Source organism: Triturus cristatus, chromosome 9 (genome assembly GCF_964204655.1).
Source record: "Triturus cristatus chromosome 9, aTriCri1.1, whole genome shotgun sequence".
In the NCBI taxonomy this organism is placed as follows: Eukaryota; Metazoa; Chordata; class Amphibia; order Caudata; family Salamandridae; genus Triturus; species Triturus cristatus.
The window spans coordinates 1,132,111,672-1,132,126,184 of record NC_140592.1 but is presented as its reverse complement, the minus strand read 5'-3'; the positions used below and the strand labels follow the sequence as shown (position 1 = coordinate 1,132,126,184).

General features: G+C 42.8%; 1 protein-coding gene across 2 annotated transcripts in view; it reads left to right on the top strand.

Annotated features, from left to right (window-relative positions):
* FANCM (FA complementation group M) overlaps positions 1–14,513 on the top strand; it is a 797,274-nt gene that overhangs the window by 130,436 nt on the left and 652,325 nt on the right. For both annotated transcript variants that reach the window (XM_085627037.1, XM_085627038.1), the window contains exon 3: positions 8,681–8,758. In XM_085627037.1, the coding sequence (XP_085483163.1) occupies positions 8,681–8,758 (78 nt within the window). The remainder of the gene's footprint in view (positions 1–8,680; positions 8,759–14,513) is intronic.

The following is a 14,513-nucleotide window of genomic DNA, read 5'->3' as shown; positions in this document are numbered from 1 at the left end:
CGATGCTCATCATATGTCCTCCATGTGCGCACGGTGCGCGAAGCGCATCGTGCGTTCATGGCCCATCTAGCGTAACGTGGACACGCGGTGCGCGAAGCGCACCGCGTGCTCACTGTGCCCGCACGGTGCGCGAAGCGCACCGTGCGCGCACAGAACGAACTGCGTTAAGTGGGCGCGCACGCCACGAATGGCGTAAAGTAACTTAGCATTTAAAAAACCGTACAAATTCACTGAAAAAACCATAGGTTTCACACACGTTATAGTTAGGAATTAGCATTTAAAAAACCTTGCAAATTCACTGAAAAAAACATAGGTTTCACACGTTATAGTTAGCTGGACATTTTATTGATAAAAAACCAATGAAATTCCCCCGTTATAGTTAGTGCAGGCAACTATAACTCACGCGACCGCAATCCTCTGCTGATGACATATGTGTCTTTATGAAAAAAAAATATTTGTAATATATGTATAGCTAAAATTTAATGGAAGAAGACATGGGCAAATAATTGTCTAAATACAGTATTAGCATCAGCAGAGGATTGCGGTCGCGTGAGTTATAATAGTTAGTTGCCTGCACTAACTATAACGGGGGAATTTCATTGTTTTTTTATCAATAAAATGTCCAGCTAACTATAACATGTGTGAAACCTATGGTTTTTTCAGTGAAAATATATATATATATATATATATATATATATATATATATATATATATATATCCTCCTGTTACAGAGAATCAGCCGCACTCCACAATGACAAATGTATCCATTTTATTTCAAATGCAGTCGGCATTCCTGACATGTTTCGTTCGCCTTGAACTTTTTCAACGGTGCGCCGCTGACATCGTTGAGGGCAGTGAAACCAACAAGTTTATCCACTCATTTATAAAGTCTTCGCCCCCTAGTGGACGCCCATAGTGAGTCTGGTGCATTGTGGTCCTTGCGGTTCAAAGTTCCCCTAATTTCTTCCCTCCAGTGGGTGATTACAGTGAATTTACTTCATTTACCTGCATTAATTAATTGCGTCTCAGAAACAGCCCATATATATATATTGATACCACCGAGGAAGGCGTTGCCGAAACGCGTCTGGTTGGAGCGTTGTGAGTCAAAATAAATCTATTGACAATCGCCCGCGAGTGCTGTGTCTTTTCTGAAGTGAGAGGAGGCGTGCAGCGTTAATATTGGCGGGAGCACCCCCCGCCGAACAGCACCCGTTCGTGAGTGCGAGACATTGGTGCAAGTGGAGCGGTTATATATATATATATATATATATATATATATATATATTACCTACTGGCGGTCGCCAGTAGGTAGTTATAGTTAGGACCACGTTTCCATAGGAAATCCGCAACATTCTATTTTGAATAACTTTGGCGCCGGTCGACGAATCCTCGCGAATTTTTCAAAATAGGTGGGGCGCTACGCTCCGCTCCTACCCTGAAAGTCTCGGGGGGATTCGTCAAGCGGGGGCTGAGATAAAAGGGGGGTCCCAAAACGCGTTTTTCCCATGCATTTTTCCATAGGACCTTTAGACAGGGCTACAGCCCGAACGGCTGAACAGAATTACTAGAAATTTGGCAGAGAGGTAGTCCTCAGGTCAAGGAAGTGCCTTTTGTAGGTTTGGTGTAAATCTGTTCAGTAGATTCTGAGAAAATAGCCTTTAAATCAATATATATATCTGAGCCAGCTTACGGTGCGCTTACGGTACGCTTACCGTACGCGTACGGTGGCGTGCGCGAGCGCGATTCTGATTGGCTCTTAGATCTTAGTAAACATTCGAATCGGCCGAAACCAGGAAGCGGCGGCCGCCATTTTCTCTCTCGCACTGAGAGTGATGTTTAAAATATAAAGCACAAAAAGATGTAAAGGGGCTGTTTAGACAGCTCCCACACACATAGCCATGTTGAGGGAGTCCCCAAAGATCCCCCAAGGCCAAAAACGGAATTTTTATTTTTTCGGTAATTTCGCCGATTACGCTTACCGTACGCGTACGGTAACAAATTATAAAAAAATAAAATTATCCACACTCTCTCCACCCCGTGTGCAAATGGTGCCCGAAGGGCACCATTTGTGCATGGCTTATAACATATTACGAAAAATTAAAATATTACCTTTCAAAACGAAGTGCATCATATGTCCTCCATGTGCGCACGGTGCGCGAAGCGCATCGTGCGTACATGGCCCATCTAGCGTAACGTGGGCACGCGGTGCGCGTAGCGCACCGCATGCCCACCGTGCGTGCACGGCACTAACTGCGTAAAGTGGGCGCGCGGTGCGCGAAGCGCACCGTGCGCGCACGGAACGAACTGCGTTAAGTGGGCGCGCACGCCACGAATGGCGTAAAGTAACTTAGCATTTAAAAAAACGTACAAATTCACTGAAAAAAACATAGGTTTCACACACGTTATAGTTAGGAATTAGCATTTAAAAAACCTTGCAAATTCACTGAAAAAACCATAGGTTTCACACATGTTATAGTTAGTGGAAATTTTACTGATAAAAAACCAATGAAATTCCCCCGTTATAGTTAGTGCAGGCAACTATAACTCACGCGACCGCAATCTTCTGCTGATGACATATGTGTCTTTATGAAAAAAAAATATTTGTAATATATGTATAGCTAAAAATGTATGGAAGAAGACATGGGCAAATAAGTGTCTAAATACAGTATTAGCATCAGCAGAGGATTGCGGTCGCGTGAGTTATAGTTGCCTGCACTAACTATAACGGGGGAATTTCATTGGTTTTTTATCAGTAAAATTTCCGCTAACTATAACATGTGTGAAACCTATGGTTTTTTCAGTGAATATATATATATATATATATATATATATATATATATATATATATATATATATATACACACTTAAAAACCCATAGGTTTCACACATGTTATAGTTAGGTGGACATTTCACTCGTAAAAAAAACAATGAAATTTCCCCGTTATAGTTAGGTCAGATAACTATAACTCGCGCGCCCACAATCCAGTGCTCATGACGTCACATATTACATCACTCATGACATGGTCAGTGGCATCACTGATGACATCATCCTTGTGATAGAGTGACGGTTGCGCGAGTTATCGTTATCTGACCTAACTATAACAGGGGAATTTCATTGGTTTTTTTACGAGTGAAATGTCCACCTAACTATAACATGTGTGAAACCTATGTTTTTAAGTGAATTTGCAAGGTTTTTTAAATGCTAATTCCTAAGTATAACGTGTGTGAAACCTATGGTTTTTTAAGTGAATTTGTACGGTTTTTTAAATGCTAAGTTATGTATGTTTTTTTTGTATTTTTTTTTTTTTAAGGTTTTGCACCGTGCGCGCATTTAAAAAAACAAACAAATGTTTTTTCACCCTTCGGGGTCCTTTAGGGACCCCCTGACAAAGGCTAGGGGGTCAGGAACTCTCTACCCTGCCCCCTTTTCACGTTCGCCACCTCTATTTTTCACTCTCGCACCCACAACAAACAAAATGGCGGCCGACACTTCCTGATTTCGACCGATTCGAACGTTGACTGACATGTAACCACCAATCAGAATTACGCTCGCGCACGTTATAGTGCGGCTATAGATATTTATGTGCTTTAACTGCAATTTTCTCAGGAAATACTGAACAGATTTACTCCATACATGCAAAAGGCACTTCCCTGACTTGAGGCCTACTGTCTGCCAAATTTCAAGTAATTCTGTTCAGCCGTTCGGGCTGTACCTTCGACTAAAGGTCCTATGGAAAAATGCATGGGGAAAACGCGTTTTGGGACCCGCCTTTTTTCTCGGCCCCGCTTGACGAATCACCCCAAGACTATCAGGGTAGGAGCTCAGCAGAGCGCCCCATTAGTTTTGAAAATTTTGCGAGGATTCGTCAACCTGCGCCAAAGTTATTCAAAATAGAATTTTCAGATTTCTTATGGAAACACGGTCCTAACTATAACTATCTACTGGCAACCGCCAGTAGATAATATATATATATATATATATATATATATATATATATGTGTGTGTGTGTATATATGTATATATGTGTATATATATATATATATATATGTTATAATAAAATACATGAAACAATATACAAGCAGATAGTATGAACGTCCACTCCAAGAAATCAGAAAGATATATACATCACATGATTACAATCACTGAAGACTTGAATGTGCACACAGACACACTCACAAATCACAATGAAAATTCCTCGCATGATTATAACTACTGGAGTCTTGAATGTGCACACAGACACACTCACACATTACAATGATGATTATAGCCAGTGGAGACTTGAACATGCACCGAGAAACTCTCACACATCACAAAGTCAATAATCAAAGAAAACACATCACCGGCTGAAAACACTGCATGTTGCCCACTCCAGACTGGGGGATTCACAGCCGGGGTCAAGAGAATCAGTAAACCGGGAACTGCTACACTGAAGTAGACGCGTCCGCCATTCAGGTCAAACAAATCCCAGTTTTATAATCTCAAAGCATACTAGACGTTTCCGAGAGGCCCTCCTCTGCGCCAAGGAAACTTACTGGAGTTGGCCACTGTCCATGCCAGCATTCCAAAGGCAAGAGTTCTCACGTATCTTCTGCGCTCTCACGTGGTCCCGTCCCTTATCTAAAGGAAGCTTGCGAAAGTCTGCAGCAGTACAGAAAACAATCTCCCTAAACAATCTTGAACTTGAATAGCCTAAACAACTTGAGAAATATGGGGGCATGCTTGTGTGCGCAAAAGCTCAAGCTAGCCAGAGTCAGAATTCAAGATGGCATGAGGGCATGTCAAAGCCAATAGTAGGAACTTCATAATACTTCCTAATGTACAACACAATGCACATTTGTGCACCACTGCCTATAGCATCACACACTTCATCTCCCAATGTACAACATAATGCATATTTGAGCACCACTGCATATAACACTGCATTCCGAGACCAAGAAGTACATTCCACATGTCTCTCTCCCTCTCATGCATTCAAATGCACTTCCCACATGTTTTGTTCCTGGTAAGGCTGTTCTACTCTCTGAAAGTGCGCCCACTCTAAAACTACAAAGAGACAGGAAAGAAATCTTTAAGGAAAAAAGCACATGCAAGAAACATGAGGTTGTACATTCATGCTAGGATGAAGTAAAACATTAAAAGTTAAATAAAATAATGGTAGTCAAAGGTCATCATGTGGTCTCAATACGTGGGAGTGCCTCTAGCATTACACCCCTATCCAGCATGATGTTACGAGACTTATAGAAGTACAGAATTACAGTTTGAGTCCTACTGGAGAGAAAATCACTAAGTCATTTTAACGCTTTTACGTAAATACCAATCTCCTGCAGCCTACGAAGTAGACTGGGATGAGACACAGAATCAAATGCTGTGGACAAGTAGAGCTGCACCAGCATAGATGGTAAATGTACTTTACGAGAGCTTCTGATATGGTCAAGTGATTTCATCCAGAGCTGTATCTGTTCTGCGTGATGGTCTGATGCTGGATTGCGACCGATCTAGAATAATATTTACCTCTGGATATTCCATAAGTTGTTTGTTTGAGTCCCTGCAACACCTTGTGTTGTAAAATAAGGACATCTTATTTTACAAGGAACACACGGACTTAATATCTTCATGAAGATCCGTGTTAAATGCAAACCCGCATGACCTTCAGGTTCTGCGGCAAGGTAAAGAATTCTGGCAGTTACATCCATCTCCACATATATATCTCGTTTCCCACAACGTTCAAACATTTACACCCCCCTCCCACACGTGACCAGCTCGTTGGTCCACACAAGGTGATTTATGAAGTGGGCATGAGCACGCCACAGCCGTGTCCCGCTCGTGATCACTTTGCAAATACACATAGGAATGAAAGAGTGCGAGCACGGGGAAAACATGCTTGCACGCACACAACACTTTGTCCAATAAAGGGTGAAGGGTGTAGCCAGATTGGTCGATAATTAGCAAGATTGGGCCATTGCCAGATTAGCCTTTTTTTAATGGGTCTGACTTGTGCTGCCTTCCAGGCCGATGGAATTTTCCCTGTATTGATTGATGAATTAAACAGGGAACAGATTGCAGGGGCGACCTGATAGGAGAGATCTGCCAAACTTCTCAGAGGGCAAACATCTAAAGGAGAGCCTTAATTTGCTGAAACAAGGACTCTCTGAATTGCGTCCAATGAGAAGCATTTAAATGTACCCAGGCTGGTAGCAGAATTGGGGGGGTGAGGGAGGGGGGGGGGGGGGGAGTACACTGAAATCAAACTCCTCACATACCTGATCAGGAGAATTAGAAGAATTCTGATAAATCTTTTAATTTTGTCTTCAAAGTGATAGGCTATAGAGTCACAGTGTGCTTGTGATGCATGCATTTCTTGGAAACAAACATCAGGATTTACAAAAGTATTAAGCACTTTGAAAAGAGTTTTAGATAAAATTACCAGCCTGTGCAATTTGGTTAGTAAATATTGTATCTGGGCTCTCTTCATATTGCGATGGCACTGGTTTAAGGATACCCTGTAGGCTTCTTTGTCTGTTAGATTGTTAGTAAGACGCCACCGTCTTTCAAATGTTTTGCAGGAAGCTTTCTATTGTGTACCAAAGCGTCTGAGCTCTGCTTCGAGGTGGTGCACAATTTAAGAGGGGCAATTTTATCCAAAGCTGAGATCTAGGCTATGTTATAGTCTGAGAGCACTTGAACTGCATCTGCATCAACCGAGGGAACAGAGAATTCCAACTCCTTAGCAAGAGTCAGGAGTGATTTTCCGCCAATGTCTAGAAACGTGTTTTTTACGAGGTTTATACTTTTGGCTTAGGAATCTGGAAATGATTAAGTGAATGATCCATCCAGAGTAAGGGGGGGGGGGGTGGAGGTTCACAAGTTAAGAATGTGGCATTAGTAAAAATTAGGTCCAATGTATGCAATAGAACGTGAATTACTGGTGGTAACAGTTATTGCACTTCGTATGGAAGCAAAAAAAATATTTGTGGGAAAAATCGTTAGTGGAGAAAAAAGCTAAGTATGATGGAGGTGTTTTAATGGTTTGAGTCACATGTGACGTAGAAGGACGGCACAGATTCTTCAGTGCCCTGTAAGACTGAGATTAAAAATTACTATGAACTCCCTGTTAGTGTAACCAGCAATGGCTTTCTAAGACTGCTTGCCCTACGAATTTGTGTTATCCCAAACTTGGGGAACCCGTTATAACCAGAGTGACTGGACGATTTAAATCTTTCTTAGCTTAATACCTATCAGTCTAACACAACAAACGTTCCTATTATCCATGACTGGATACCACGAATAAGAATCTTATAAATAGACACGACTGTTCGGCCTTGGTGACGGGTTTCCATTAAGAATGAGTGATATAGGGCGCTGTGGACTATTAATTGAATCCTGATATCTTAACCTTTTTTTCTCGAGCCTTGAAAAGGTCATGAGGTGATGAAACACACATTAACTGTGCTTCTTCTGAAGAATACAAGTACACTAACCAAATGTCATAATTACTTGTATTTATCGACCACATCTTTACATGTGTTATAATAAATACGAAACTTTGTGTGTTAAAAAGTCTGTATTGTCTAGCCATTACATTTCCTATTTTAATACGTTGGAGAGTGTGTTGGTCTTATGCATGACTTCGGTCCAATGTATGACCTGCAACATGAGTGGATCCATTGACTTGTTGATAGTCGTAAAACAGCTGGCTTGTCTCTGTGTTAAGAGAGTCTTCCCCATGGTAATTGAAGTCTTCCAACAAAAGGAAAATGTGTTCTGCTAAAACATGGGGTGCAATATGTTCCAGTTGGCACTGACCGAACTCTTTTTTTGGGCCCAGGCGGGCGGTATACTAAAGCGCCTTTCCAACTAACTGTGGAGGAGAGTTCAAGCTTGAATATACATATCCCCCCCCCTCCCCATCCCTCAGAGCAGTATCAATTATTAGGAGTTTAATATGCATGTGCTCCTAATGCATCATAGGTGTGTAGGGGTATTGAACACGTTATAAATCTTTGTATTGAAGAGTAACTCTGTGCAGATGACATTTGACTTGTGTTCATTATATTCCACACATGTTTTTTTTGGTACTGCATAAAGCTTTCAGCAGGGCAAAGATTCTACAGATTACATACCAAGTATTGTAAGCACCTTGAGTTAGACAGAATCGTCTCAGCATGACTATTTGTACTTGACATAGAAGACTGTGTGCACTCGGTACTAACTTACGTGCATGTCCTTGTTTTGCTTCAGAAGATTTGCTATCTGTAAATTTTCACCGCATTATGAAGGCTGCAGGTAGTATGCTTTTTAGCACCTTCAGCCCTTGGTTATTTTAAGTGAGTAGTCGCTCTTTGGACAAGTTTAGCATAAAGTGTATACTATTCTTAGTAAATATTCTTTAATACTCTGTGCTGTACTTCTCATGAGCGTTCCGCTATCTGCAAGTAAACTGGTACAGAGTTAGCTCTCTCCGTAGTGTAAACAGTAATTCCTTGAAATGCATTGTCTGATGGCCATAAAGGGGATGTTGATATTGTATTGAGTAACTGGCAGAGTGATGTGCATCATCGGTTCTGTAGTCATTTAAGGATTTTGTTTGTTTATTTGTGTGCCTGTCGTGTTTTCTGTGCCTATCCAATGACAAAAGAGAAACATATGGCTCTGTCAATGCTTGTATTTTATTTCATATAGGTTGTGAGAGAGTTGAGCAATTACACAAACCAATTTCGGATATTGGCTCTCAGCGCTACTCCAGGAAGTGATGCAAAGGTAAGCATCCTATTGTCGTACACATAAGTGAATCATATTATTTGTGACCAGACTCATTAACATTTTTTTTTACCTCTGTTTTTTTAAGTGCGGTCTCGTAATCTTTTACATTGTTTACTATGTCATTATTACCTACTCTTCCTGTAACTTAACAGTATGTTCTATATTACTAACTACAGTGTGCCCACCCAACGAATCTTATTAACTAAAGGCTAAATATACAAACACAATACAATTACATGAAAGCATTCACAAATGGGACTTTTCTTTAAAAAAATAAAAATAAAATTTAAATCCACGCTTCGCTGGCCATATTGCCCCGAACGAAGCTTGCCTTCTGTTATACAAAAATGTTTATTTGTAGTTTTAAAGGTCAAATGCACCTTTCGAGGCAATCAAATGTGCTGGAATTCTATTTCACAAATAAAACATTAAGGCACAATTCTTAAAAGATTTTGGGTTGAAAAAGCATTACCCCATGTTAAATTCAATTCCCAATTAACACTCAGTAACTTTGGACTTTTACCCTTTCAAATGAGATTTGCTCATACCTAAATATCACCTGTAATATGGAATTTGCACATTAACAATTCTAAGCTTAGGTAGTAATTTGTGGACAATCTTGGTGCATCGATCTGTAAAATGTCTGAACATCCCTAACATATTTTTAAATTTTCACCAGCTATGAATACAGTGTACTTCGATTAATGGCAGAAACGTGCGTTTTCATGGTGGGAAATAGAAGGAAGCACTCCTGTACTTTGGACGAGGGGTTGTGTAAGGGTGTTTTTTTAACCAGTAATTTTTTTTTACCCCATTCCTAAAATGTGCACATTTGCTCTACGTTTTCACATGTAAAATTGAAAATCTTCTTAGAATCATTCTTTAGGAAAACTTATGCAAGTATTTAGGTCTAAAACAACTATGCCCATCATGGTTTCTCTGGAGTACTTCTAACATTCTTTGTGAATTCCGATAAAAAGTTTAACCGTTTCCCCAACGTAGAAGAGACTGTGACTTTTTTCCCATGCTTTGTAAACCTGCCAACATAGGTTTTTTCCTTAACTGAATTTTTTTTAAACTGTCATAGTCAGCAAGTGGTCCAGAGTCGGGAGTCAATAAATTGGTTGAGATTTTGATGCCATACTCTTATTACATCAGTTGTTGAAAGTGTTCCCATAGGATAAAAATACAGCATTTTAAAAGATTGAGTTGAATGATGTGAGCACCGTAAAGGGGATTGATTGAGGATGTACAGACAAAGGCACATCTGTGGTATCAGTCGAAAACCTAACTTCAGCAAGTTTGAAAAATAGTTTTTCAGCCTGCCACTTGGTGATGTGTACCCAGAAGTTGAGAATATGAGGCTGAGTATGATCCCAGGAGTAAGAGAACCGTTGTAAATGTCTTGCTTATAATTCAGCGTCCTCCACTATTCCCTACATATTATTTTCCAATTGGATACATTTTTCCGACTCCCTAGCAAAATCTAGGACCTTCCTTTGCCCCAGATAAACTAGTAAAAGATCTTTAAATGCTTCTGGATACATTAATTTCAGCAATTACCTCTCCACACCCACGGCATAATTAAAATACAGTTAATATTACATGGTTTGGAGTTAGATATATCAGGTTAATAACTTTTGAGTTCTTAAATTTGTGACAAGCCAAATCCTTCAAGTTCCATGTTCGCAAAATGAAAAGTAAAATGTTGTTGTTGCCTACCAAATACAAAGAATACAAATTGTCATGATTGTTATATATCAGAACAAACCCAACAATAGGTTAATCACTGGTATTCTAGGGTGTTTTGTGAACCCAAAATGTTCTCAGGCAAGGACAACCACCGAAAACAAACTTTTAAATAAAAAAAGTTTTCATTGTACAGTAGTAACCTTATATAGAATCGGTATGCCATTGTTATCCTCTTCACGTTACAAAATCTGCTCAATTTTTCACTCTCAAGATGTACATCAATAACATAACTGTAATAGAAACAAGTCACAGTCCCAAGCTTATTGCATTTCCCAGTTGTTGTGGTAATGCGTCGAGTGGGGTAACAGGAATGATGGATTAATACTTCATGGAGATGTGGGTATGCCCCCTTTGTCTGTTCCATGGAGTTGCAGCCGCTTGGGCCCCATTGCCTCACTTCCAACCTGCCAACATCATCCTCATGTTCCAGGGTGCTTATGGCTCCTCTCCGTCCCCACTTGTGAAGCTAGCTACTACCTCCTGCCACAAATCTGCCTGTGGGTTCCTGCTACAAACTCTGCAGTCCTCTATGTGCAGCACTACCTCCTTCGCCCCTGTCAGTACCTCTATCTTCCATCTGCTATGTGGTAGACCCTCTGCAGATTTCCAAAGTTTGTCTATGCTCCTACTGGCCACCCCCACCGGCAGGTCTAGAAACGTATTGGCCACTTTTTACAGCCCTAAGATCTCTGCCGTCTTCAGGCCTTGCTGGTTCAGAGTGCGTTCCTGATCGTCCGTCATCAAATCCCATAAGTGCCCAATCACTGGACAACTCCACACCATGTGTCCAAAGTCTTCATCAGGGTGGTCACACTTAGGGCAGCCCCTACTGTTAAGTTGCTACATAATGTTCACCTGGTGTGGCATAAGGTAGGTAGTGTGGAGGTAGTGTCATTGTGTTAACTTAACGCATGTGTCTCTCAACACCTTCATGGTGTATTTACCTACAAATTGCCTCCCCACGATCACATCCTGCCTGGCCGGGCTTCAGAGAAGCCTTTTCCAGTCATAGCCACCGACATGCGTACAGCCACACCATAAGGTGTTGGCCACTGCCAAATGTCAAGACCATTTAAAGTAAGACGTGGACAGAAGGTTCTCTATGAAGGTTGCAGTAGAGTAGGTGCAGTGCCTGAGTGAGCGCTCCATATGCCAGAAATTGTGCAGTTTGTAGTTGACCTTCCTCCATGAGATCGTCGAAGGACTGGAGAATTCCCTCTTCATGGAAGTCCCCTAATGTCATCAAGTCTGCCTCTGACCAAGCCTTTATTCGGTGTGCTGAGGTAGCCTCCACCCCCAACCGGTGGCAGCCCGACCAGTGGTATTGCCGGTGCATACAACTGTCACCCCCCAGGCGCTTAGTCACCCTCTCCACCAGCACAGCACCACCACCAGTAGCTTCCGTCTTTCTCTTAGGGTGTGTCTCTGTTCCCAAGAGCAGTGCAGTAAAGGCTCCTTCCCTGAGATTGTCTTTTAACTCACCCAGGTCCTCCCTGTCCAAACCAGCCAGTCAACGAGCCATCTTTTGCAATTGCACTGGGAGAAAGTAAAGTTTGAAGTCCAGTATCCCAAGTCACCTCTGCACTGGTGGCCTCTGAAGAGTCCGCAAGGACACTCTGATGCCATTCCCATCCCATGTCAGTTCCTGCAACAATATGTTGAGGCTAGTGAAACCAATACCTCATGACCCAAACTGGGAGATTAGCAAACTAGTCTAGGTAGTATGATAATCTTTGTCACCGCAACCCTGGCCATAATTGGAATCTGTATAGTGCACCAGAATGCCATGCTGCTCATCCAGGCCCGTAACGGGACCCCTAGGTTGCCGTCCCGAAGATCTGCATCATTGTGGTAAATCCTGTCCCCCAGGTAGTCAAACACCTGCGCTTCCCATGGAATCCCGTTGTCCACCACTACCTCAGGTGGTTCCGGAACTTCCACTGCCAGAGGAAAAGCACAGGTCTTGGCCCAGTTTGTTTGGAGTCCAGACACCCAGGTCCACAAGAACCTACATCGCCCATGGTATTCCTGTGCATGCTTCCCACAGATACAGTATCATATCAGCTGCGTACAGTGATATGACATGCTTTCCATTCTTTAGGTGAGTACTTCTCCCATGCCCTTCGGCTCTCAACATACTAGCAAACGGTTCGACTGCTAGGATGAAGATCATTGGGGATAGCAGACAGCTATGTTGTTTGCCCCAGTGGATTTCAAACAGGTTAGAGATGCAGGGCCCATGCTGACCTGTGCATTAGCATTCGTATGAAGAAGCAACACCCACCTGTGCCACCCCTCCCCCAACGCCATCCTGTCCATGAACTCTCCCAAGTAGTTCCAGGTCAGGGTGTTGAACATCTTTCTAATGGCAATGGATAGTACCAGTGCCTACGGAAAGGCGTCAGTGGGTTTTCTCCCATCACCCAATGCAAACGGCAGAGATTAGCACAGGGGCAGGATGAGGCCATTCTGGTCTGCATGTACCAGGGCTTGCAGGTGGGTAACCAGCACCCTACTGAGAATTTTATAAGCCACATTGATCATGGGCAGGGGGAGAGAAGACCCATTCTCCAGCACCTCACCAGGCAGGCTAGGTATGGACACTATCACGTCTTTCCTGTTAGTAGAAGGATGCCTCCCCCAGGGAACAGTCTGATTGTGCATGTTTGCCAGCCGCAGCGCCAGTATAGAGGTTTAATAGAATCCAACAGTGCCCTGGGTTCTTTCTGCGTGCCAGGTCCTGAAGTGCTCCCCTTATTTAAGATTCTGTGATCATACCACTATGAGCCTCTTCTTTCTCTCTCGCTAGATGCGGAAGATGAGTCTATTGTCTCCAGCTAGGGACATGTGCCCCATTAACAGTTTCTTAATAATTTGTGAACACTGTATGCAGGTCCCGCTGCATGTAGGCCATTTCTCCAGTAGGAGTCCTATTTGTGTGATGGGATGCCCCCCATCTCCACTGCTCTCATCATCCAGTCCCTCCACTCTGCCCTCATCATCCAGTCCCTCCACTCTGCCCTCCTCTACGTGAATCAAGTTAAAATATTCCTTTCTGGTTAGGAGTTATAGCTTATCCAGAATTTCAGCGTGGGCTTTGCGCTGCTTCTGATCATGTGCTTTTGGGGTCACCTGCCAACACTAGTTCCGCCGTCAGTGACTGCTGGACCACAACAGAATGTCCTGTGCAATATCCACACACCACCACTTTAAACGCACCCCATTGATGTTGCTATTAGACGCTGTTTGGTCATTGTTTCGTACGTAGTCATGTACTATATTTGCCAGTGGATCCCTAAATGTGGGTTCATCTAGTAACTCAATCCTGAGCCTCCAGGTAGGAATTGGGGACACATGCATGCCATACTTAGGGCACATGAGAAGGGGGTTGTGATCAGAATACGAGCGTCTCTGGTACTCCATGCTTTCAACTTGCCCCGTACTCTCCTGAGTACTCAATATCATGTCTAGCCAGACATGCAAGTCGTGCAACGGAGAGTAAAATGAATATTCTTGCTGTCCCAAACTTCGTAGTCTCCAGGGATCACTCAGCTCCCAGTTTCCCAATCCCGCTCTAAAGTCTCTCGCAAGGTGGCCTGTACGCCACGCAGTTGTAGTCTTCCCCTTTTCCCCAGGAGAAACGTCATTGACTGCTCTTGGTTAGAAAGCGGCGACAGCATCATGAGGAAGTGCGTCTTTGCAATATTTGGGGGATAAATTACTGCCAAGCTCCACTCTCAGTCCATCCAATACTCAAGTCAGGATATCTTATCACCCCTCCCTGTCAATTCTGGGTCCAGTGACCACCAAGGGGACTCCATTTCGCACCCACACCATGGTCCGTCCCCCCACCCCCCCAAGAGAACGCGGAGTACGAGGTCGCATACATCTGACCATGCCATCTGCGCTGTAGGCTTTTAATCCAGTCCACAGTCGCATTGGTCTCTTGCAGAAGTGCAATGTCCGTACCTCTGTGCTTCAGGTAATCAAATATTTTACA